The 26,257-nt window shown below is 47.5% G+C and overlaps 1 protein-coding gene across 1 annotated transcript in view; it reads left to right on the forward strand.

Moving 5' to 3' along the window:
- Positions 1-26,257, forward strand: part of LOC144821751 (uncharacterized) — a 1,041,341-nt gene that overhangs the window by 131,778 nt on the left and 883,306 nt on the right. Inside the window, exons 4-5 of the mRNA XM_078678951.1 lie at positions 14,136-14,210; positions 16,284-16,372. Of these exons, the coding sequence (XP_078535077.1) occupies positions 14,136-14,210; positions 16,284-16,372 (164 nt within the window). The remainder of the gene's footprint in view (positions 1-14,135; positions 14,211-16,283; positions 16,373-26,257) is intronic.

Raw genomic sequence — 26,257 nt, forward strand, 5'->3', positions numbered from 1 at the left:
CCCAGGAAGCATTATCGGCCCGGGATCCATCAAGGCCGTCCAACACCCCCAGGAACAGGCGCAACGAGTCGTGGGGAACCTCCCACCCTAGGGTTTGAGTAAGCTCAAGTTCCACCCCTGCCCAGAACGGCGCAAGGACGGGACATTGCCACACCATGTGGTAAAAGTCCGCCGGAGCGTGGCTGCAGCGCGTGCAGGATGGGGAGGGCCGCATGCAGGCGCTATACAAGCCTGCTGTGGTGAGATATGCTGTGTGGAGATAATAGAGTTGGATTAGACGCAACTTGAAGGAGGTTGTCAAGTTCTTGGGGGCCATAAGGGCATCCCTCCAATCCGCGTCTTCCAGGGGACTCAGCCATCCCTCCCAGGGGGTACGAAGCAGGTCTAGGGATGCGGGGCCATTGTTCACCAAGGAGCGATACATTTGTGACACCCCCCTCTGCTCAGGTTCCCCATCATCACTTGGGCCTCCAGGGGGTTAAATTCCAGGAAGGAGGTGGGGGACAGAATGTGGGTTTGGAGGGCGTGTCTTAGCTGTAAGTATTTGTAAAACTGGGAGGAGTGGAGGGAGTAACGTGTTGTAAGTCTGCAAAAGATCTGACATGGTCCCCCACCCAGACATCTCCCAATAGCCAGATCCAGATGTGGTCCCATCAACGGAAGTCTTGGAGAGCCAAGACCTCCTCCAGCCATGCCCCACTCCACAGAGGCGTCTGTCTGGTGAGTTTCCGGTCCCACTTTACGTGGGGTAAGGCAGCCCGCCAGGCCATAAGCATGGCTCTAGTGGCTGAGGGAAGAGCCTGTGGTATGGGGCTCCCATACAGGTAGGCTTGGATCTATGAGAGGTCCATTGACCTGACTTCCACCCTGTACGCGCCGGGTCGGACTAGCTGCCTGCAAACCAGTCATTGATCACGATGAGCCTCGTGGGCAGGTAGTAGAGATGAAGATTCATCACCCCCATGCCCCCAATCTAGGGGGGTATGCGGCAATGTGCTAGGGACATTTGCGGCCTCCCTCCACCCCATAGAAAGCGGGTGAGGACCCTGGCCAGTTCTCGAAACCAACCGCCTGTGAGATGATTGGTAATATTAAATGATGTATAGGAAGTGGGGAGGACCATCATTTTAAAAAGGGGACTCCTGCCAAGGGGGTTGAGAGGGAGAGATTGCCATTTCCTGAGGTCTGTCTTGTCCCTGGTGACCAGGGGTGTGATGTTCAGGGCCCAGTCGAGTTCGGGGAGAAGGACGAACCATACCCACAAGTACTTAAATGACTGCCTGAGTAAAGGAATGGTCGTTTGCCAGTCGAAGCATGCCCAGGACGGGTGTAGGGGAACCAGTGTGGATTTTGCTGGGTTGAGTCCGAGGCCGAAAACCTGTTCAAAGGCAGAGAGGGCGTCCAAGCATCGTGGGCCAGAGCTCTCTGGGTCTGCCAGGTAAAGGAGGACGTCGTCAGCATACTGGGCAATCTTGTCGATCTAATTCGAATACCAGGCCCAACCGTGGATGAGAAAGGCCAGGGGCTCCATTGCTAATGCAAATAGAAGCGGTGAGAGCGGGCAGCCCTGGCGAGTTTCCCTCTGGATAGGGAATGTTTCCGACAACACGTCATTATTGAGGACCCCTGCCATGGGAGCCGAGTAGAGGATCCGGATGAGGCATCGGAACGGGGGGCCGAAACCCATCCTCTCCAACACATCCTCAAGGTAGCCCCAGGTTGCCTCAGTATACCGTACAAAATGCCTTTTCAAAATCTATGAAAAGCAAGGCCAGATGCTGGGTGAGGTGATGGCGATGTGCGAGGGCGAGATGGAGGCGGCGTATGCAATGCCGGATACGTTGGGCAGGCATGATGCCGCATTGATCTGGGTGAACCAGCTCTTGCAAATGGGGGCGGAGTCATTGGGCCACCACAGTGGCAAAGATTTTGACCTCTGTATTGATAAGGGAGATGGGGCGGTAATTCGCACAAGCAAGGGTGGGCGGCTGTGTCTTTGGGATGACTACAATAGTGGCCACATCAGTCTCTGGAGGGAAGGACCCCTTGTCTACTATATGCTTAAACAAACCCGTTAAGTGTGGGACCAATGTGTCCTGGTAGGTCGCGCAGTACTCCTGGGGGTAACCATCGGGCCTGGGCATTTTGCCGGAGTGCAACTGTGAAATCGCCCATGTATCTCTTCCGGGTAAAGGGAAGATCCAGGGTCTCCGAATCCGTCTGGGAAAGGCAGGGCAGCTGAGTCCTGGTCTTGGCCAATAACGCTGCCAGAGAAGTCCAAGGGGGCCGGGTCGTATAAAGGGCAACATAATAGCCCACAAACATTTGGGCGATGGCTAGGGAAGTGGCGTGATGAGCCCCGTTTCCGTCCCGAATCTCGGGAATGATGCGATTGGCTCTGGGATAGAACACTAAGTTGAGGAGTAGTTTACCATTTTTTTCGTCCCAACCATACACACGTGCCACAGAGGAGCGCCAAAGCATTTTAGCAGACTCCAGCAAGATCTGGCCGATCTCTTCTCAAATCAGTGCGAGCTGTCCAGCGGAGTCGTCGCTATCATTGGCGGCCTGGGCACCTTCCAGCTGCACTGCCTGGGCCTCCAGTTGCGCAAGTCGGGCGGACTGTTCTATACATTTCGCGTGAACCAAACCTCTAGCCACCCCTCGCACCACAGCCTTGCCGGTCTCCCACAGAGTTCCTGGCGAGGAGACAGATCCTGTATTAGTTGAGAAGTAAGTGCTCAATTCCTGGCCGAGGGATTCCACAAAGTCTGCATCTTGTAGGCATTCATCCGCCACGTCGTACGAGCGCCGCTAGGAGAGTTCCCGAGACGGAGGGAGTCGGGAGAGTGGTCTGAGATGCCCCTGGGTAAGATGATGGCCCCGGACGGCAGGCAGCAGGAACAGGTCGATACGAGAGTGGGTGTGATGGGCCGCCGAAGTGTGGGTGTATTGTTCCTTGTGGGGGTTCCACACCCTCTAGGCATCGCAGACACCCAAGGCAGAGGACCAGTCAGATAGGCGTTTTGCAGAGGCAAGGCGGGAAGCCGATGGAACACTTGTTGTGTTGCCAGAGGGCTGCAGGACGGTGTTGAAATCACCCCCTACAACCGTCAGGTCCTGTGGAAAGGAGGGGAGTACAAGCATGAGGCGACCTAGGGCAGAGGCCATGGTGGTGGTGGGAATGTATGTACACAAGTACAGTAGGAGTACAGTACAGTACAGTGGAGTAGTGTGGCTCACTGGTTAGAGGCAACAGGCCCGAGAGCAGAAGTCAGCCTGGGACCAGGGTTCAATTCCCGACGCGGCAGGGTCGTGGACCTTGGTCAGCGGACTCGATAATTCTCGCTTCGGTGCTTACTCTAATCAGGGGTTCCACTCGGCAACTCTGGGCATTAGCTTGCCTAATCTCCACAACGGCCCCACCAATTCCGGGGATGCCTGGCTCCACCTTGGGGACTCCCCGCAAGGGACCATCCCACAGGGAAAGCCAGGACGGGTTCCCCAGAGTTATACAGCGCCGGGACGCCCCGTTGCTGGGGCAGCTGTGCGCTTTACAAGTATACTACATTTACATTTACAAGAGATTAAGGGGTGTCCCTTGCGGCCATGTGTGTCCGTTTCGGCCTGTGTCAGGGTGAAGGGGAGCCCTCTCCAAAGTAATATGGCAACCCCCGTGAGCCCCTTGTAAAACCAGAGTGCCAGACCCTGTTAAACCCGTATCGGGCCAGGAAGTTACATTGTGAGCCCAGAAGGTGTGCTTCCTGTAGGAACAGGATATCTGGCACGTTTCGCTGGGCGCTGTGAAGAACGGCGGTGCATTTTATACGCTCCAGTAGGCCATTGACAATCCAGGAGAGGATGTGGAGGGCCCTATGTAAAGTGGACGTCATCGGGGTGGGTAACGTGTGGGAGAAGGAACGCAAGTGCGAGTAGGCCCATGTCCCAAGGGAAACAGTGTTCCACGGCCGGGACCACTGGGTAGAAGGTGTGCACTCTGATGAGTCTTGTGTCATCGTCAAAGGCAGACATGCGTGTAAAGCTACCAACAAAAACAAGAAACAGCATCCCATAGGCGGCTAAAAACAACAAACTGTCAGAAGACAAAGGTCTTCCCCCCTCCCTCGCTCCCCAATTCCCCCCACCCTACACTTCTGAAGATGCAGCATCTGTCGCCCGGAAAGAGGAAAGACAATTCAAAACAACAACCCCACAATGAGGCTAAACACTAAGCTAAAACGGTTAGCAGGACATGAATATGGCAGAGATGGACCCCCCCCTCCATGTAGTCGGATAAGAGATTCGTCAACAGCTGCAATTACAGTTAGGACAAATATGCAACAAGGACTGCAAATAAAACCAGGGAGTGAAGTAAGAAGTAGTTCACAGAACCAGTGGCTGCAATGGAGTCAGATCGCCCTCTTCGTGGGGATTTCAAGAACAGTCGGATTGTAGGAGTTTCCGGGGAATGCGGTGAAGAGTTCCCGCTGTGTGACACAGCTCAAGTATCCACGGCTTCTTCAGATCCACGGAGGGCAGGACTCCTAGACAGGTCAGAGTCAGATTTGGCGTGGCGTAAGATGTCAGAGGGTCCTGGAATACTGCTCAAGTCACTCAAGGAGGTAGTCGGGCTGGGAGAGGCGGACCTCTGAGTTGAAGCGTGGGAGAGCGGGCATTGGGATGCCGCGCCCGGCGACTGGGATGCTTTACCCCGATGATCAATCTTCTTGCGGGACCTAGTCCGGCGTCTCCGGGGCTTGGGGAAGGCTGGATGCGGCTGCTGGGGGACCCCCCGGGTGGGGGAAGGAGCCGGCCGGTTCAAGAGTGGCCGTTCCTCCGTGAGCCAGGTCCATGCCACCTGTGGGTTGTCAATGAAGAATGTCTTGTCTTGAAAGATAACCTTGAGCTGAGCCGGGAAGAGAAGACCGTAGCGGAGACCCATGCTGCGAAGCTTCTGTTTGACCTCGTCTTAGGTCCAGCACTGGGCCTGGACCTCCCTGGTGTAATCTGGGAAGAACATGATCCGGTTGTTCTGAAACTGCAGTGGGACCTGTGCCCTGGCCGCCCTAAGGATGGCATCTCTGTCCCGGAAATTAAGGACCCTCAGGATTATGGGTCGGGCAGGGGCCCAGGTGGAGGTTTGGGAGCCAAGGAGAGGTGAGCTCGTTCAACAGCAAACCAGGGCGATAGGGCCTCCTTGGGTATCTAGGAGCGCACCCAAGTTTCCATAAACGTTTTGGCGAGTCCTTGCTCCACTCCCTCAGGAAATTCCAGAAGGTGTAAGTTGTTTCTCCTCGACCTGTTTTCGGGGTCTTCAGCCCTTCAGTGGAGCTCCGAAGTCCGGGTCTGAAGGTGGGCCACCTGGGTCTTAAGTTGGCCGATGTCATCTTTTGCTGTGAAGATGCAGGATTCCGCCACTGTGATGTGCGCCGTAGCATTGCGCGGGTCCTGGCGAATGAGAGCCAGATCTACCCTCATCTCACCAATTTTGTTTTCCACGGAGGCCTGTAATGTGCTGATCGCCTGAATGAGGGTGGAGAGATCACCTCTGGGGGCGCCATGTGCATTAGGTGTCCCATTTCCAGGGTCCCGGTCCGACGTGGTGAATTGGTCCATTTTGGTTTGGTTTGGGGGGGCAGGGTTCTGCGGGGCGTGATTTCTGCCCATCGCCACCCGGAGTATGTCCTGTCCAGCACCAGCAGGGGGTGAGCAACTGTCTTGCAGAGGAAGGAGGGAGGGGCTCTCAGACACCCAGGTCGTCAAGGCTCAGGTCCGGGCACCCAAGTCCACCCCAGAGACCCCCAGGAGAAGCAAGACCCAGCCGGTGCCCCGGGTCCACCCCCAGGGCCGGGTGGAGTGTTTCCGGCGGGGGTGACCTGCCCAGGGCAATTGCTAGCCCCCGCAACAGTCCCTCAGCCTGCCCCCAAGTCCGGCTAAGATGACCTCACTCCCTAGAGAGTGATTCGAAGCAATGAAGGGGTCAGGGAGTAGCCGAGGTCCGTGTTGGGTTACACCTCTGACACGGGCCGACCAGAGCAGATGGGGCCTCCACCGATTCTCCCGCCGAATCCAAGGAAGCACCCCCTGGCAGGGAGCGGGCATGGAAGGGAGCAGACTTGATGCAACGAAGAAGGAAGGAAGGGGGGTGGAGGCGCTGAAATTAAACCTCTGCGCTGCCACCCGATGTGATGCCGATCACACCCCAGGCCCCCACCCACCAGGGTTGTCACTGGGGGGGCAACAAGGAAATCATGCACGTCTTCGGGCCCAAACGTCCTGGCAGTGATAGTTGGGCCGTCACTCCCACGTGGATTACAGCGGTGTGTCTAGGGGCAGCTCAGACAATCGAGCCAAGGGAGGCTCCACACGGGGCCCTGGCAGCCCAGGAGACAGGTCAGTGGCTGGCAGAAACTTGGAGGAGCAGGCCCAGCATCAGTAGGGGGTGAAAGGAGCAAGGGGGGATGTGAAGGAAGGGGGGCGGAACACCAGGTCACCTCACCGCCCCGCCACCCGACATGGTGGCCAATCCCCACTCACCAGTACCGGGGAGGTTAGGGGGGGTCCACCCCCAACATCACACCACCAGCAGGGGTCCGGTCTCTCTACCACAGCAGCCAAAGCCCCAGGGGCTCGACCTGGGCCCCAGATGAGCCCCGGGTCCACTCATCGCCACCCGATCCGGTAGCCGGGTTCAACACGCCACCAGGTCGCCAGATCCCGCCAGCCGTATCCAGGCACAGGGTGTGGAGTGAAGAGAAGCTAGGCAAAGAAGGCATCTCACCCCAGACACACCAGCCCCAGCCGGTCCGGAGGTCGTCCCCGCTCGTGCAGCAGCAGAACTACAGGGGCTGGCCCCTCAGGGTTATGCCTGTTGGTCTGCATAGGCCCCACCAGGAGACGGAGGCCCACACTCCCCGCAGGCCCAATCAATCCCAGGAGGAGGGTGGGAGGAGTCCAGTCCTTGGCGGTCCAAACGCCTAGTGGGGAGCCCCATCCTCACTCACCACCGCCTGAGCACGGCAGCCTGCCCAGCTGAGCAGGGAGGGACGGGGCCAAGCCGCAGCGCCGCGGCGGTCCAAAGCTACAATAGGGCCCAAGTCCGGGGCAGAGGAAGCCAGAGATGGTGACAAGGCCCCCTGGGAGGGCGCCGCTCCACAGGGCCTCAGGCGGGTCTCAGCAGGCCCGGGCCGCGGTCCATCGATTATTGCCATCTGGAAGGCCAAGCTGGGCCCAGCACTCGGGGTCAGAGGGACCCGGGACCTCCAGGAGAGGGGGATGATGCCAAATAGCAGTGCACCGCTGCCCGACAATGGCAGCCGAGTATGGCGGCCCCCCAGGTGCCTCGGGTATCCCGCTGAGTGGCCGATGGACGCAGGTCGCCAGGTGGTGTCAGCAAGCAGTCGGGCCACTCCCGGCCCCTGCCACGCAGGAGGCAGGCCTCACGCCGCCGTCAGAGCACCACTGCAGCGCCGCCACCCGAGTGAGGTGCGCGTCCAGATCACAAGCCGCACAGGAAAGCAGGAAGAGTGCCCTCACCGCTCCGAGGCGGCCCGGGGAGCCCAGGAGGATCACAGCGTCCCGGACTGTCCGATGCCCTACCAGGACACCGCCATCTTAGCTGGGCCGGGGGATGAAGAAGGCCAGAACACGCCAGCAGGGGCCCGAGCAGCTGAAGAGCGGGACCGGAGCACAGTCGGAGGGCCGCAGAGTCGCCACTGGTCTAAGGAGGACTTCAGAAATAGCAGGTAACGGGCGGATGGAGGCGGATGATGGAGGGGGGTCTGGAGCACTCTTAGAGTGTGACTGCCATCTTGCCGCCTTCAAGCCACGCCCCCTCCAGCTTTTTTGAGTTATTTTATTCACATTATGGAGGACCTGGACCTGACAGTTAATAACTCAAAATTGTTTATTATGCAGGTGGGCCCTCGTACAGCAAAGCAGTTTACCTTTAAACTAGGATCTTCACCAATACAGAAGGCTAACATCTTTTCCTATTTGGGAGTTTTGTTTGATGACTCCCTGAGCTGGTCCCCCTTGCTTACCCGGAAGAAAGGGGAACTAGTGAAATCTTCTGCAGCTGTTTTTAACTTTGCCACCAGGGGAGGGAAACCAATAGAGGCACTCTTGAAGATTTACCAAGCAAAATGTATTTCAACGGACAGTTAGAGCAAGATCTGGGGCCATATTGGGATCGGGCCCTGCAAATCGCCGAAAAAACTCTTTCCTGCGACGGGCCCCTTCTGTGCCGTAAAGTATTTCTTCGTACGTTGTGCATGAAGAACTTGGGATGCCTTTCCTCTCAGATGAATTGGCTTTTCGTCCCCTGGCATTATGGCTCAGGATTTGGTCCAAGCAGGAAAATACACTTAGCAAACACATCTTAAAGGACTGTCTGGGTGAGATTATGGACCACGCTAGAGCTCCATGACTATAAAAGTGGTTTACTAGAAATTATGGGTTTGAATACACTTAATTCTATTAAATGGTTAAAACACATTTCTAACTGGTTCTCTAAACTAGGGCTAGCTCACTTTTGGGATAATCCTTTGTCTTTAACACCGAATTGTAAAAAGCTATTAAAGCTTTCCTTCTTGTCATACGTTAATAATGAAAGGCTACATGATTCTAATATTGGTACACTAACCCTTAAGCTTTTGCTATTTAAGGATACAGCTTCGTTTGAACCATTCATGGACTAAATAGAACCACCACTTGCCAAAACAGTATTTCTGCGATTTAGATATGGAGTACTGCATATAAATGCAAACACTTGTAGGTGGGGACACAACACAAATACGGAGCTTGATCTCTGTACTCTATGCGTACAAAAAGTAAAAGAAGACGACGCTCATGTGCTTTTCTTTTGTCCAGTTTATAAGAAACCTAGGGTAAGATGGATTAAACCATTGTGTAAAAACTTGGGTGTAAGAACATTTAAAGAAGCTGAGCGCTTACTTAGATCCACTACTTCCCAATTGGTAGTGTTTGGTGTAAGTAGGTATCTATTTAGTGTTTGTATGATTAGGAAGAAACTTGGTGTCAAAACATAAGGCTTGGTTTCCTCTATTTATGTGCATATTATGCATTTTTTTTTATCCTGATGTATGTTTTAAGTATACCAGCAACTCGGGGTCTGAGGGGAAGGCCTGCGGGAGGCTTAACAGCCTGGGTCAAGCAGAAATCCCAAGTTAAAATAAAAGTTATTGACCTAGGCTGCAAGGATATACAATTACTGAGGTGTACATCAGGACAGGGCGGTGTGATAGATATTTATAACATTTATGCTAGGGGGTTAAGTGCTGGGAATTCCCCCACCCTCGACGTTCTATCAACCTCCCTTGAATGCAACTCTCTGGGTAATAGAGTGGTTGTGGCAGGTGACCTGAATAGGACTTTCGAGCCTTTAGAAAATACTGAACATCCTATAGGCCAAGAGGAGGATGCTTTATGGGGACTACCAACTTTAAATCTATCCCCAGTGAAGCGTTGGACCAAGGATGTACTGTTGTTGAATTCGTTATGTTTGGAATATGGCTTGAGGGCCCTTAATGGTAGGACTAAAAGTGACCTAGGAGGAAACTGCTCTTTTGACAATGGGTATAGTAAGAGTAGGATCGACTATGTCATTTGTAGTCTTGAGCTATGGTCTGGCCTGGGTGATATGGAGATAGTGGAGAGAATAGAAAGTGATCACAATCCACTCAGTGTTACCCACTCATGGTGGAGGGCTGCCCCTATAGACTTAGTCCCAGATAGCGAAATTGTACCTGTCATAGCAAACGATTTAAGAAGGGTGAAATGGCCAAATGTGTTGGCCAATTTAGCCACTATTGAGCACATTAATCTGGAGGTAGACAATGCTATTTTAGCTATGGAATCAGTACACCCTGTAGTACCGGGTTCCTCTTTAATAGCAGACATCCATGATGTATTTTTTTCTTTAATAAAACCGTATTTTATCAAATCTGTTAAGGCACATAGAAATCCACCTATTAAATTGGCAAGGTGGTTCAACAAGCAGTGCAGGGCAACTAGATTGGAGTTGGGAAGGGCAATTAAAAGCAGGGATAAGGCATTGATTAGTGCTGCTAGGAAGCAATACAAGGAGAATATTTGCAAGGCCAAGAAGCAGTGGGACGAGGAATATTGGGAGGAGTTACTTGAAGCTTCTGGACAAAAAGACTCAAGACTCTTTTGGAAAATTATGAGATGGGGCAGAGGTGGCACACCAAATAAACCTGAAAATAATGTTAACGAAGCATCATGGGTTGAGTATTTCCAACCCCAGTATGCGGAGAATAGGGATAACTTGGACATCGAACCAATCCCTGTGGTATTTTGCAGGGGAGACCTATTTACATCTAAAGATGCAGAACTCGTAATTTCATTGCTGCGGGGGGGGGAAAGCTCCGGGGTTGGATGGAATCCCCTCAGACATCTTTAAGCATGACAAGGCACGGTGGGCAAAATATGCGACTGTGCTTGGAAATGCCCTTGCAAAAGGGGCTAAAATCCCGGATGTCTGGAAGGGGGCAATAATAATTCCGATCTTTAAGAAAGGCGATCGGTCGCTACCGGCAAATTATAGACCGATAAGTTTGCTGGCCACTATCCAGAAAGTGGTGGGTAAGATGGTGGTCGACAAACTTATGTCTTGGGTAGATGAAAACAACGCCTTATCCCCCTACCAGGCAGGATTTAGACGTGCAACCAGCACTGTCGACCAAATCTTTCGCTTCACCATGCTACGATGGGGGACTGTACTCCTTGGAGAAGGCAGCCTTTATGTAGCATTTGTAGATCTGAGGGCTGCCTTTGATCTGGTGCCCAGGAGTAAGCTATGGGGTGTTTTGAGCAACATAGGGGTTCCACTCGAACTACTCACACTAATAATGCGTCTTCACGAAAGCAACTTCGCTAAAGTCCAGTGGGGAAGGAACGGGGAATCTTCCACCAGTTTCCCCGTTGAGCGGGGGGTACGGCAGGGTTGTGCCATGGCACCCCTGTTGTTCTCCTTGTTCATCAATGGTATTGTCGATAGGATGTTGGATGCGAGGGTCGACGCACCTTCGCTGGCGGGCATCAGGGTCCCGATCCTGATGTTCGCCGACGATACCTTGATCGTGTCCAAAACCCCGGCAGGACTGCAGAGAGCCTTGAATATATTTGACATGTTTTGTAAGGAACGGGGTCTCGAAGTCAATGTAAACAAAACTAAGTTGATGGTCTTTGGGCGAAAGCGTCAAGTCCGACCCAGGGTATCTCTGAACAGTATCAGACTAGAGGTAGTAAATGTCTTTACTTACCTAGGGGTGGAGATATCCAGTAATCCTGGTTGGACAAGACACATTGAGAAGGCAGTTTTGAAACACCAGCAGATCTCGGGAGCGCTTCGAGTGGAACAATCTAAATCTAAAACCAGGCCCATTAAACCTGTTCTCATGGTATACGACGCCAAAGCCTTAGGCGCAGCCCTTTACGGGGCTGAAGTCTGGGGCTTTGAGAGGTTTGATACGCTCCAAAGATCGGAGAACAGGTTTTTGAGGGGGATAACTAGTCTCCCACAAAGTACCCCGTTAATACCACTTGGCCTGGATTTAGGAAGAAGATCGCTCAGCGATCGTGCCCGCCTAAGGCCCATCCTTTACTGGAGACGGTTGTGGATGACCCCAGAAATTAGACATTATGCCGAGGGGTTTTCTGCCCTAGCTAAATCTGATGTTTTCCATAAAATTCCATGGCTAAAAAAGCTCAGGGACGTTCTTGCTGAGCTTGGTCTATCCAAACTGTGGGAGAATCCCTCTGGGGAAGTATTCCCTAGTAAAACAACTATAAAAGCTATATATTGGGATCATATTGACCAGAAGTTGTGGAGGAATGCGACCCCAGAATCTATGGCGGGTAGGTTTATGGAAATTAAAACAAGACCTGTACTAGAACTGTATTGGGATATTTTAACTGTTACACTAGACAGGAAATTATTCTTTCAGCTAAGGGCAGGTTCACTCCCCTTGAGGTCGTTGATGTCTAACTGGGGATTAAATAGTAGTTCGTGTTGCCCGGCATGTGGCGCCCCCAACGAAAGTATAGCTCATTTTCTATTCCTGTGTGAGGCTTACGTAAATCCAAGAAAAATGTGGCTGGCACCTGTTTGCAGGAACCTTGGTGTCTCTAGTGGTGTCGAGGGGCTGAGAATTATTTGTTCCTCGACCGATTTGCCCATAGTAATAGGAACGGCAAAATACCTGGGGTGGGCCTGGTCTTTAAGGCGGAGGTTCCTATCTCTGAATAGGTTTTGAATCTTGTTATCTTGTTTTCTTGCCTATATGCTCGTATGAATTGCAATGCTAAGTATTTGATTAAGATAACTATGATTTTAGTTAAAATATGTTGCTAAATGTACGTAACAAGCTTTGATTGTTCAATTTGGGCTTTGATCCACATTGTGGGCGATTCGGCCTTTTTACTTTGCATTTAGCTCATGTACTTTATGAGAAAGCTTATATTAACTTTTTGGTGAATATTTTAAGTGTTTAAACTGTGTATTTTATCTGGAAATTTAGTGTTAATGTATGTGTAGTGTTTTTTAAATGTGCAATTTTACATGTGTGTGCTTTTATGAGTGTATAACTCGAATAAAGCTTTCTAACAGTATACTGGCTTTTTTAATTATTTATATGATAGGAATCTGATTTTATTTCGGTAATTGTAATTGATTATAATTGTAATTTATTGATTGTGACTTTCCCCTTGTGAGCCTCCCCCCAAGACATTTATTGTTCATGTCATTTTTCTGTGCTTTAAATGTAACCATTGGATTTTTGCAATGTGATGCTATTTTTATACTTTTATGGCTTGTAGCCGAAATAAAGTTTTTCAATCAATCAGACTGTCTTTCGCTTGACCATCTTTTGCGCATTTGATGGCTTCAGTACATAAGAGTGGGCCTTTTGAGGCTAGGCAGAGCAGAACTATTCACTAATCCAGAGAATATATGTAAGACGGACTATGCATGGGCCAAAGAGTGTTTTTCAAGAAGGAGCCGTTGCGAAAGAGAGGAAGTGGAGCTGTGCAAGCCCAGTGTGCGTAGGCACATTATGTTAAAAACGGTGCTAACCACAGATCCATATCTTTTAGGGCTCAAAAGCATTTATGATCTTTTTTTATTGACGAGGTTTCGCCTCAATCTTTTCCACTATCTCCTGGCTCAACCGCGTGGCTCCCACAGAGGTCAGTGTCTCATGCCCTGTGGCTGCGACGGAGAGTCTCCTCAGGATATGATGCACTTTTTAATTTTCTGCAGTTTTTTTTATCTTCTCAGAAAATTATTCAGTATCCCTGACCTTAAAAAGGCTGGTTTTAGGAGGGTTAAACCAGCTTTTATCTTTTTACAACTTCTTTCTATAGATACTTTTTGTACACTCTTAACTTTTAAGGGTAGCCCTAAGACTCAGGTCAAGTTGTGCTTAATTTCTGCACTGTAATCTATGTATTTTAGTTATAAACCCAGTGTAATTTGATGTATTAGCAGTTGTTAACCTATATTGTGGAACTCATTTTAATCATGTTTGTTTGAATTTTATGGTTTTACTCATAAAACCGAATAAAGTTTGTTGATGATGACTGGAGAGGCTGAATATGGTAGACAGAAATAGGGAGCAAAGCCATTGAATAATAACTAGCTGGGGATTGAAAGAGACAAGAAATGCACACAAATGCACACAATCATTGGCAAAGGAAAGACCCGAAATAAAAAATAAATATTGCTTTGGAAGAGAGGAGCTTAACAGCTGGTACATTTTCTTCCAAAAAGTGTGAAATACTGCTGCTTTAAATCAAATAAGCATTCTAATATGTTATAACATCATTTCATTTCTATGTTAACTGCAGTTTCACCGGCTTTTGGTTAATATAAACATAAACATAGCATAGCGGTTAGTTCTGACAGTTATCCTCTTATTGTGATGGACAGCTCCTTCATTGGCCGGATATTTGGTAATATAAACATGAACATTGCATAGCTGTTAGTTCTGTCTATTATCTTCTAATTGTGATGGACAGCTCCTTCATTGGTATGGCTGGGATGCCATTATTAGGAGTACAATTGTTGTTGAAATGTCTTTCTTTTGTTGCAGAAAAAAGATTTCGAGAAACTAAAGCATCTGTTGTGTACTCTTCCAAATCAGAGAAGCCTGCAGGAGCTCAGACAGGTAACAAGATCCTGTTGAATCAGGTGGATTGTCCATCTTTGTGCAAAACGCTTTAATTACTTATTGTTCCACACAAAGGCAGGGCGAGGGTGTATGCTTGCCCAGTACCAACATGTCACATCTGAGATGACCGGTTTAGATACATGGCCTGTGCAGAGCTTTCCTTCAATTTGTTATGTAACCTTTCATGTACCGATCCGTGAGAAATTAATTATTGCTTTGTTTGGGAGGTAGGCTTGCTTTTTGTATTGGGGTGGGTTGTTAAAATAAAAGTTCTCTGCATGTGTCTGGAGAGCTGCCACATACTGCCTTGTGTTGCTCTGATGCCACCTGCACTGCTAAATGTCAGGGTTGTCAAAAAGTAAGACTGCACAACCTTGGTTGCACCTCATGGCTCTTTGTTCTATCCCACTACACTTTCTCTCCCTTTATCTCACTCTTGCAGTTTTTTTCTCATATTTGTTTTATCTCTTGTTGCACAGTTTTACTGCCTTACTTTTCCTCTATTTTTATTTTATTCAGGCGTTCTCGGTCTTACTCTGCGGCAAAGAGCGATGATAAATAATGGGTCTTGGTTCCCAAAAATGAACATTGGCAACCACAACCTGAAATAAGGAACGCAAATTAAGCATATAAGTTTGGCAATCATGAAAGCCCATGAAGAGCTCTCCCTATTAACCGACTATGATCCCAGAGCTATGCTCTACGGTCGAAAGGTAACCTGGTGACCCCCTTTTCAGAGATTGGCTGCTGCCCCCTTTACCTCTGTTTGTGAGACAGACATTGGTAGCAGTGTGATCCGTAATGAAGATACAGGCCTTCTTCCTTAAAGGAGTGTTGCCTTCTGAACTCGTTGGGTAAAAGGTCTGCCAGTGTTCTTTAACTGGGGTCCTTTACCTTAATATGTCTGGGACATATGCGGAGGGTAAATTTGTATGTCCGTTTATGTGGTGGGTGAATGTGAGGCCTGTGAGCACATTTTTGACAAGGTGCTTAGTGGAGTCAATTTTGAATCTAAATGGGTGACATGGTGTAAGGCTGCTCAGGTCTCTATTAATATTTTTGTATTTCTGTTCATCCTGCTCCTAGTACAGTGTTCGACTACATAGAGGAATGCCATCAAAATTTCCACCTACTGGGCCCCAGAAGTACTAGGTCTGCTCACTGTATTTTCATGACAAAGAGCTAATTAAACGTTTTATATGTGTGCACTTGCGTGACTCAACATCTTGCAATACTTGTGGATGTATGACATTACAACGCATGCTTTTACATCGCATGCCTTTAGAGCGCTGTTTTTACAACGCATGCCTTTACAACGCATAGTGCTTTGGGGCGCTGGATAGTGAATAGTTTAATTTACTATTCCAACTCCAGTCCCCGTGGATAGTAGGGAAGGTGTTGGATAGTAAATTAAACCTATTCCCTATCCTAGAGCGCCCCCCAGCACAACGCGTTGTAATGGTTTGCGTTGTAAAAGTTGCGTCGTAAAGGCACTGCGTGGTAAAAGTTGCGTTGTAAAGGATGTTTCCCATACTTGTCCAACTTCGTTGGCAGGAGTCCAGATCTATAAAACAGGCTGCATATTTAAATGTTTATGCTAAACAATACATTAGTATCATTATAACATTTACAGCTGTTTGTACAGTCAGTGAAAACATTGACTGACAATATATCGTTTTATGAAAACAGATGTTGGTGCAGTATTGTAAGAAATGTACCTTTTCAAATGACTACTTAATGAGCACGAGGGGACAAGCCATTCGTAGAAAGGTGTCATCAGTCTATGTGCATATATCAGTCCTGCTTGCATCGATTAGCAAAGCGTCATGGTGTTGTCTTTAAAGGTAGTGGCAAAGTTAAATCATTCACCCCCAGCTTTTTCATATCTCAATCCATAGTAATATAGGAGTCTGGAACAGTGGTACCAGAGCATTGCTTCACCAAAATGCAATACATTTAAAACACCATAGTAGCTTAGAGTCTCTATCAAGTGTTATAGCATTTGGCAGAATATGTAATCTTTTTCACCAATTCCATTGCTAAAGTTATTTTTTTCTTTCTCCTACATAGATACAAATGTGTCTCAAGAAGAACAGAGCATTTCAGAATTTGCCAGAGAGGACTCAGCTCCAGCTTTGCGAGGTTGTTGTTTACCAAAAGTGAGTACGACCCCAAGCTTTTCTTTTTAAGAAGCATCCCTACTGCAAAGGGAAACCTTACCTACATCACCAACTGGGGCTGTATTATAGAATAAAGGTGCACTCTCCTAGCTAGCACCAATAACACCTTTCAAAAGTGTGCCCAGAGCCAACAAGTAGAGTATGCAGTATTATATTGAATGCGCTGCCCTCAGGGGAGTCGTGAAGTTGTGCTGTTCTACTGGTGGCAGCGCTTTCAAGTGAAATAGGGAGTGGATTTGAAGCAGCCCCTCTGTGTTTCCCTGTACAGGCGACACCCGCCTGTACTTTTAAGAGGGGTGAGAGATCACCTTGCAGTTAGGTGCAGTGAGTGACTGCACAGGCCTGCAATGGGACATCTGGGGGGTCCTTAGGTCCCCTTCCCCCCTCCAGAGGGCTGCCATCAAATGACGCCCTAACAGTGTGTCACCTTTTAGGTGGCACTCTCTCAGTGCACCTCCTGACAGCTTCTTTGCCTCTGTGCCCGCGTCTATGGCAGAGTGGGCTAAAGAACGGTGATGGATCAAACCCAGATCTTTTGACTGGGTGTGAGTGTTTGATTGGTTCAGATGCTCCGTCCATCACCACCCCCTTTTGTACCACTTTGGCCGCCATAAGTGTGGCAGGGTATGCTCAGACGTGAGTCCCTTGCTCACTTTGCCACTGGATTCAAGCAAGCCGGAAGCTTGTTTCCGGTCCAGGGAAGGCATGGCTTGGCAGTTTGGGCTGGACTGTTCCCATGAGGCACAGGGTCAGACTGATTTGCATATAGCCATGTCTGAACTTGGGTGGCAGAGTGGGCTAAAGAACGGTGATGAATCAAACCCAGATCTTTTGACTGGGTGTGAGTGTTTGATTGGTTCAGATGCTCCGTCCATCACCACCCCCTTTTGTACCACGTCTATAATATGGCGCGGGTTCAGATGGAAAGTGAGTCTCGCATTTGCATGGGGTTATGCCCCCATGAAAATGAGGGGACACCCTCTGGTGATAGCGCTGGTGTTATACGTGCACCAGTGTTATCTGTATTACAGAAAGTGCCGCAGAAGCGTCTGAGGCCCTTTCTGTAATACCAAAGTTCCCCGGGGTCGCACAAAGTGGGCACACATGCCTGATGCGCCCCCCGGGGCACTTTATATATTATGCCCCCTGTTGTTACGAAAGCAATAGTTACGATATTCAATATTCCAATATAGTGTAATTCACATAATTTTGGTAATTTCCTGTTACTTTTGTTGTGCAAACAAATTCCTGAAATTACGCCATTATGCCAGACATCGTAATTATGCCATCGTTTGTGACAAAACTATAGCACTGGAGATAAGGAGGAATGCAAACAACCAGAACATGAGCAGCTGTTGTTTGTGCCAAGTGTGTTTTTATTACTTTTTAGTACAAAATGCATTTTGCGCTAAAATATAGTGCTAAATGACAAATTCACAGTTTGCACAATTATACATAATTCCATGTAATTTTCCTGAATTTTCATATAATTGCGTGGAAGCAAATTACACAAATTGCTCACACCCCTACTCAAAAGAGAAAACGGTATACTTCACAGTCTCTATCATACGTCTGCTGTGTGTGACCACTCCTGGTTTTAGTGCAGCTTTAGAAGCAGAAGCAGAGGCGGCTGCAGGTGGTGGATTGGACAACAACATGGACCATTTAAAGTCTGTTTACACAGGAAATTGATGAGATTTTTTATGTTAATAAACATGACGATATGAGCTATAGTTAAGTAAATTAGCTCATCAAATTGAAACCCCAATTTTATTTGAAACAATGAAGGTCTAATAAACAAAGGTATACAGTGCTCTGAACAGGTATGCTGCTCTGCTGCTGGGTAAGATGCTCTGTGCTGGTTGCATATAAATAAGTGAATTCACGTGTGCACAAGTGTGTGGGCTGAGTCTGTGAGACCAACAACTAGGTTAGCCTGGTATCTGTGCTTAAATAGCCTGTTGTAAAAAGGAAACTTCAGGGATTGCTGCTGACCTGAAGTAGGTCTAATAAAATGAGTGGGCATTCGAAGTGTCGATCGTTAATGATTATTGAAAGTTTGTGTACTTCATTAAATTATATATTATGGGCAAAATCTGTGCTAAAGTACAGTTTTGCCCTACTTAGGCCTAGAGATCCAAGTGACGTACGCATCCAATGTCCCTTTTATGATAGGTGCACTACTTTTGGCACTTAAGGGTTTATCTTAATTCTTTGACTCAGCTCATAATTAGATTCCAGGATTTTGTTCCCCCTACTGGGCCCAGTTAATTACTCATCTGGCCAGGAGGAGGATCATAGACCTCCATTGAACAATAGGGCCATATGTCAGTAGCTGGACCTGTTCCGGGGAAAGGAAAAGGGGCAGAATCTGCATGTGCTAGTTACCATTCACATTGTAGCTGGTTTAAGAAGGCTCACTTCCACAGAGACAAAGGACCACTGGAGCCAATGACAGGTCGGGCTTCCCTTTTAAGTTTTGGAGGGAAGGGATCAGGCAGGTGTGGCAGTTGGCAGGGCGGAAGCTCCCAGGGAAGATTGTTTAGCTCTTTTGGCAGGCAACATCAAATCTCCATGTTAAGATACCTAAAATGCTTTGCAAAAGCAGGGATGGAGTCATGATGTTATGTTATGAATGTTTGTTTAGCGCATGGCTGCCCCAGCAACGGGGCGTCCCAGCGCTTGCAGACACGTCAGCCCACGGGGTGCTGTGGGGTGTACAGAGGAGTGAGCAGAAAAAGAGAGGGTAAGCCTATAGGGGCTTGAGCTAGATGGAGGAAAACAGCCAGGTTTTTATTTTTTTCCGGAAGAGCCAGTGGTCTTGCGTGGCGCGTGCCTCAAGGGGAATGGAGTTCCATAGAACAGGAGCCAAGAATTTGAAAGACCGTCCGCCTGCTCTGCTCTTGCGTATCTTGGTAGTGCGTGCGAGGTAGAGGTCCGCAGAGCGAAGGGCACGTGTGGGGACGTAGAAGGAGCAGAGACCCTGTAGTATTTGGGGGGCCTGGCCATGTAGGATTTTGTGGGTTAGACAGAGTGTTTTAAATTGGATTCTCTGTTTCACCGGCAGCCAGTGCAGGCGGCGGAGGATGTGGGATGTGTGGCAGCATTTAGGTGGGCAAAAAGAGTACGCGCTGCTGTGTTTTGAGCCCTTTGGAGTCTATTCATGGTTATCAGGTTGGTACCAGGCAATAGGCTGTTGCAATAGTCCAGGTGCGAAATGACCAAGGACTGCACTATTACTTGTCTGGTGGGAGGCTCAAAGAAGCCCAGAATGGGCTTAATGGTACGTAGTCGTCCAAAACAGGTGCTAGCCACCTTTTTAGTATGTGACTCAAAGGAGAGAGAGTTGTCCATTAGGACTCCTAGATTCTTAACTTCCTTCTTGGGAATCGGGGGAGGGCCCATTGTCGGAGGCCACTATTGGTCGCCCCATTTCTGTGAGTCTCGACCAATCAGGAGCACCTCGGTTTTCGAGGAGTTAAGTTGGAGGCAATTCTCCGTCATCCAGCTTTAGATGGCTAAGACATCTTTCTGAAATTTTGTCTGGTCCGATATGGTGTTGTTGGAGAAGGTAACCACCAGCTGCGTGTCGTCAGCGTACGAGGTCAATTTGATCCCACGTTCTTTTGCTAGCAGGGCCAGGGGCGAACATACACGTTAAACAGCGTAGGGCTGAGGGCAGAGCCCTGGGGAACGCCGCATTTAAGAGGAAATTTGCTGGATGTGTAAGGTGGAGCATGGATCTGGAAGGAGCGATCAGATAGGAAGGATGCGAACCACGCCAGAGCCTTGGCCCTGACCCCGATCACCCCGAGACGTTTGAGTAAGATTTTGTGGGAGACCGTGTCAAACGCCGCACTCAAGTCGAGCAGGATCAGAGCCGAGGTGTGTCCAAGGTCCTGTGAGGCCCTGAGCTGCTCCGTGACTGCCAGGAGCGCAGATTCCGTGCTGTGATTAGCCCGGAAGCCGTTCTGTGACTCATCTAGGATCCCATGTGTTTCCAGATATCTGGTCAGGGTGGAGTTCACATGAGCCTCGATCACCTTGGCCAAGTAAGGTAGGAGTGAGATGGGTCTGAAGTTTTCTGGGAGGGAGGAGTCCAGAGTGGGGTTTTTTAACGGAGGGATGACCTTGGCATGTTTCCATGAACTGGGGACTGTGGAAGAAAGGAGGGATCTGTTAATCAGTTCCCCACCCTCGAGCAGAATGGTGTCCTGGAACTGCCTGAAAGTATCGGGTTTGACCGGGTCATCAGGTGACCCAGATTTTACTTTTATGGCCAGTCGCTCGAGGTCTTTACTGGTCAGGGGCGGAAGAGTGGTGAGGGAGTAACCGGAGTCCGGCTGGTCAGGGGGGCTGGCGTCCAGCTGGTCGGGCGGGCTGGAGGGTCGACCAGTTATTGGTGGGGGCCCACTGGCGTTCAGCAGTTTATAGATCCCCTCTACCTTATTAATGAAAAAGCCGGCCAGGTCTTCACATTGGGAGTTGGAACCAATAGTGTTATTGGTACCCTCTGTCCCTTTAGTCATGTCTTTGATTAGTGAGAAGATGGTTTTAGATGGGTTTGAGCTGATTTTAATCATGTTAGTATAGAAAGCAGCTTTCGTTTTATTTATAAGTTTATGGTATGCTTTGATAGCAAACCTATAAGTGTAATTAGCTAATGGGTCATAGGAACGCCTCCATGCACGCTCAAGAGTTTTGCAGTGCTTTTTTTCTGCTGCTAGTATCTCTGAATACCAAGGGTGTGACTGTTCGTGTTTGCGACGGGACATTTTTTTGGGAATAAGATGATCTAGGGAGTTGTTGATCCACCCTCTGTAGGCTGTGTCTGCCTCCTCCAGATTGCTGGGCCAGCCTGGGCGCGAGGCTATAAGTCTGGATTCTAGACAGGTAGCATTTAATTTGTGCCAGGGGCGCCTCCAGAGGGGGAGAGAGGAGATCTGCTGTGTAGTGGCTCTTGTATTGATACAGAAGTGGATGAGAAAGTGATCTGTCCAGGTGAGCGGAAGGGGGGTGTGAACTTTAATTCCCTCTATATTGGAGAACAGTGGGTCTAGCAGATGTCCTGCTAGGTGCGAGGGATCTTTGACTAGCTGGGTCAGCTGACATGCTTCCAGGTCGTCCAAGAAATTAGAGAAAGCGGGGGAGTCAAGACGCTCCAGATGGAGGTTAAGGTCCCCCAATATGCTAAAATTGGCTGTCTGAAGTGCAAGGGTGGGAGTGGTCAGCGTGAGGGATTCTTTAAAAGAGCTCATCGGCCCGGGAGGTCGATAGATGAGGAGCCCCGAAAAGGTAAAGTTATCTGATGTTCTGATCTTGAATATGGTGCTTTCACAGTCTGTTATGGTGGTAGGGGCGAGAGTGCAGGAATAAGTTGTTTTAAATACCACCGCTAACCCACCTCCCCTACCTGTGGGTCTGTTCTGGGTGGACATCGAATAACCAGACGGAAGGGCCAGAGCTGGAATGGCCGTCGAGTCACTGGTGTTAGGGGTGTTACAGGTCGTCTAGCATAATTCAGGTTTTAAAGGGCAGTTAATGTATTGTGAAATCGTGAAAATCTAATTTAATGTTTTTATTCAAACACAGGATTTATTATTGAATGTTATTTCAGTAATTTTAACCATCTTGTAACTGAAGGTTTAAATTTGTTTTTAACAATGCTTATTGATTTCTTGTTATGAGAAGAGCCTTTTATTGACGTTGTTTAGAATGTAAGCTCCTTGAGGGTAGGGCTCGCGCTGCCTCACGTGGCTGGAGTTCTCTTGTATGAGGGCTCGTGCTGGCCCTCGTGACAAGAGCTAATCTATAAATACATGCCCTTCCCAACGGTCGGCGCTTCGTCTCGTGTTGTTCATCCTGACGAGCGCTTCTGACCGTGCGCAGCTGGTTCAAGTTTTCAAGCCTCTTCTCCTTCTCATTATTCATTCCTGAACTTCCCAATATCCAACCATTAATTACCCAGCTCTCAGCCGAGTATTTCCTGTCGTCAGTTTCCAGTAAATTAAGGCTTCGCAGAAACCGAAGCTCCGTGTCTCCCTCGGCGAGTCAGCTGGGGATATCGTATTTCTTTTCCTTCGCGCCTGAAGGCGGTTCGAGACTCCTGTCCTCCTGGCAGCTTTAGAAGGGACAGTAAGAATTTATGTTTCTTGGTTTTAAGGATTGAAGCGTCTAGCGCAACTTCAGTGCAAGCATTTCTTTAAATAGAATTTGAAGATTCACGCTAGAGAATTGTTGAAAGCACAACTATCACAGCTTGGGGAAAAAACAAGCCTTGATAAAGACAAGACAAAACTATGAATTCTAATTGAGGGTTCTTTTGGAGTCTGCAAGGAACTTTTTTTTTAGTTAAGAGTCAAGACTCCTGTAAAGAAACAAGTCTTGGCAAAGGCAAGGAATCAATTGTAAAATAGGTTACTCGAAGTTTCTTGTGTAAATAGGAAACTGATAAGATTTGTGAAGAAGAGTTATTGTTTTCTAGTAGATTGCTGGTTCTTCCAGTTAGACAATCTGTTGAATAGTAGTGGGGTGTTGTATTCTTCTTTTAATATCCCATTACAGATACTCCTTATATTTGATGAGTTGCAGAAGACTCCAGGTATGATTTATTTGCATGAATAAACCAGTTAAGTTCACTAACCAGATTAACAACTAACGCATTGTTTAAGAGAGGTTTTTCTTGATTATAACCTTCATTTTTCAAGGGTCTTGAGATTGAGACTGAGCAATTCAGAATATAAAAGAGTGTGAACAAAGGCCACAAGAATCTATGGTCAGTAACTGAATATTTAATTATCACTGATTTAAAGGTGTAAGTTAGGAAGAGTTATTTACTGTAAATCTTTAACTACAGAACTGTGTGGAACCTGTAGCGCATACGAAGGAAAAAGTCAACGGCCTGGAACACTATTAAGAGAAACAACTACAGAAGTCAACGTTTCTTTATGTGTTGTTAGTTTCTCTGTCCACTTCCCCTTTCCCTTGGGGAAAAGTTAATTCAGTCAGAGTTGAATTCCTGATTGTGTTGATTGATCCTTGAGGGAGTTGGGAGTTTGCAGCTTAAGAGGAAACGTCAGAAGTGACTCTCAGGACTTCGCAACAGTAGACGAAGCCTTCTATTAAAACCGTTTCCTCTTGAGCCTGTAAACTCACCCTCATGGATGTTTCACAGTTGTGGCAATTAGTGCAGAAGATGACAGTGGAAATGGAGAATTTACGATTGGAGAATCAATCGCTCCGTCAAGAATTAGAAGAAACAAAAGCGGGGTTTTCAGTTTGGAGGGATCCTTCTAAGGAGAGAAAACCAGTCTTAGCGCCAACAAGATTTGGAGCTGACGTTCGTCAGTCACATTCCTCGGGTGATCAGTTAGAAGGCCAACCTGTCCAGGTCACTGTTGTTACACCTACACCTGTCCCGTTGGCGAACCCAGAAAGATTTTCTGGAGATAACAGTAGGTTTGCAACTTTCATTAGTCAATGCCAATTGCATTTCATGTGTAAACCCCAAATTTTTTCTTCTGACACTTCTAAGGTAGCATTTATAATTTCTTATCTTGGGGGGGGTGGCTGCGAATTGGGCAATGCCTTTGGTAGATAATAATGACCCACTACTTCATAATTTGCAAAATTTTAAGGTAGCCATGTCCAACTTATTTGCAAAACATACCTTAGTTCAGGCATCTGATAACGAGTTATTGAGTCTTCGTCAAGGGACTAAGGATCTCATTTCTTATATTACTACTTTCAATAGGCTTCTGACCGAAACTCATTGGCCAGAAGAGAAGAGAATTTCTTTGTTTTATAGAGGACTAAAGGATGAGTTGAAAGATTCTCTGGCACACATAGTTAATTTGCCTATCTTTTTAACTGTATGCTTATTAACCTGTGCTTTTATGATTGTAATGTTAACAATCGAATAAAGTTATTTGAACAGTTGAACAGCCTGAGGATTTTAAAGAATTTCAGGATCTGGTGGTTAAGCTTGATCACAGGTTGGGTGAACGTAAAAATGAAAAGACTAGAAGTGATTTTAGAAGTTCATCATTTAAAGTTGAGAAAAAAGAATCAGAAGTTAAGAATACTTTGATTGAACCTGTTTTATCGGGTGGATTTAAAGGTCCTTTAACTCCTGAAGAGAAAGAACGAAGACGAAAGGGTAACTTGTGTTTGTATTGTGGCAAGCCTGGGCACTTTGCTAAAGATTGTACTGTTAAACCTACAAAAAAGAAAGTCTTGGTAATTGAAACCCCTGTGATTAATCCGTCGGAAAACTAGAATTCTCGAAGAAAACCGAGATCGTTTCTTCGAGAAATTTTTCATCCAAGATCTCTCAATTTGTCACAAATGTAACTACACATATTCCAAAACATTTTACTATTCGGATGGTGTTTATTTTAACTACTCTTCAGAGACATAGTATTCCTGTACTTTTGGACTCTGGGGCCACTGGGAATTTTTTCGATATTGGGTTTGCCCATAAATTGAATTTAAAATGTGTTGCCAAGGAAGAACCGGAGCCTGTAAGGGCTGTTGATGGTTCGGTTTTGTCTTCTGGGATGATTCGATTTAACACTGAACCATTGACTATAGTGGCAGACAATGGACATACTGAAAAAGTGGTCTTTGATCTTATTGATGCACCAACCTTTGGAGTGATTTTGGGCATTCCTTGGTTGGAATTACATAATCCAAGAATAGACTGGGTTAAAAGAACTGTTACCTTGGAGTCTTCATTTTGTAAGTTGCATTGTTACCAGGAAACCAGAGATCCGGTGATGCCTCTTTTTTGTGCTACTTTGAATGCAGAAATTAATAGGCTTCCTGTTGAGTATAGGAATTTTTCTAAGGTTTTTGATCCAGTTGAAGCAACTAAACTTCCACCTCATAGAGTTTATGATTGTAGGATTGATTTGATTCCTGGAGCTGTTCTACCTTGCAGCAGAATTTACGCTTTAACGGAACCTGAAAATGATTATTTGAGGAAATATTTGGATGAACTTTTAGAATTAGGTTTTATTCGTCACTCCACTTCTCCCGTCTCGTCTCCGCTCTTCTTCGTAGCTAAGAAGTCTGGAGATTTGAGAGCTTGCATTGATTATAGAGCTGTTAACAAGGCAACAATTAAAAACAGGTATCCGTTACCTTTAATTCCTGTACTTCTGAACCAAATTAAAGGCTCCAGTATTTACACCAAACTGGATCTTAGAGGAGCTTATCACTTGATTCGAGTCAAGGAAGGTGATGAGTGGAAGACCGCTTTTCGTACGAAATATGGTCTTTTTGAATATACAGTCATGCCGTTTGGTCTTTGTAACGCTCCTGCAGCCTTTCAATATTTTATTAATGAGGTCTTACATGATTTGTTGGATGTCTGTTGCATAGTTTATATTGACGACATCTTAATTTATTCTAAAAATTCAGAGGAGCATGTGCAACATGTTCAAGCAGTTTTACAGAGGTTGAGAGATCATTCTTTGTTCGCTAAATTGGAAAAATGTGTATTTAATGCTTCCAAGGTGGAGTTTCTTGGCTATTGTTTATCTCCTGAAGGGGTTCATATGGATCCTAAAAAGGTAGAAGCAATCTTAACCTGGCCAATTCCAGTTTCTATTAAGGACACACAGAGAATTTTAGGTTTTGCTAATTTTTATAGGCGGTTCATTTCCAAATTTTCTGAAATTGTTACTCCCATTACACAGTTATTGAAGAAAGGAAAACATTTTTCTTGGACTGAAGAAGCAGATCAAGCTTTTTCTTTATTGAAAAAGGCTTTCACTTCAGCTCCGATTTTAGTTCATCCTGATCCTGATAGGCCATTTTTTGTTGAAGCAGATGCTTCTCAGACTGCTATAGGTGGAGTGT

The sequence above is a fragment of the Lissotriton helveticus genome, chromosome 2_2 (assembly GCF_964261635.1).
Source record: "Lissotriton helveticus chromosome 2_2, aLisHel1.1, whole genome shotgun sequence".
NCBI lineage: Eukaryota > Metazoa > Chordata > Amphibia > Caudata > Salamandridae > Lissotriton > Lissotriton helveticus.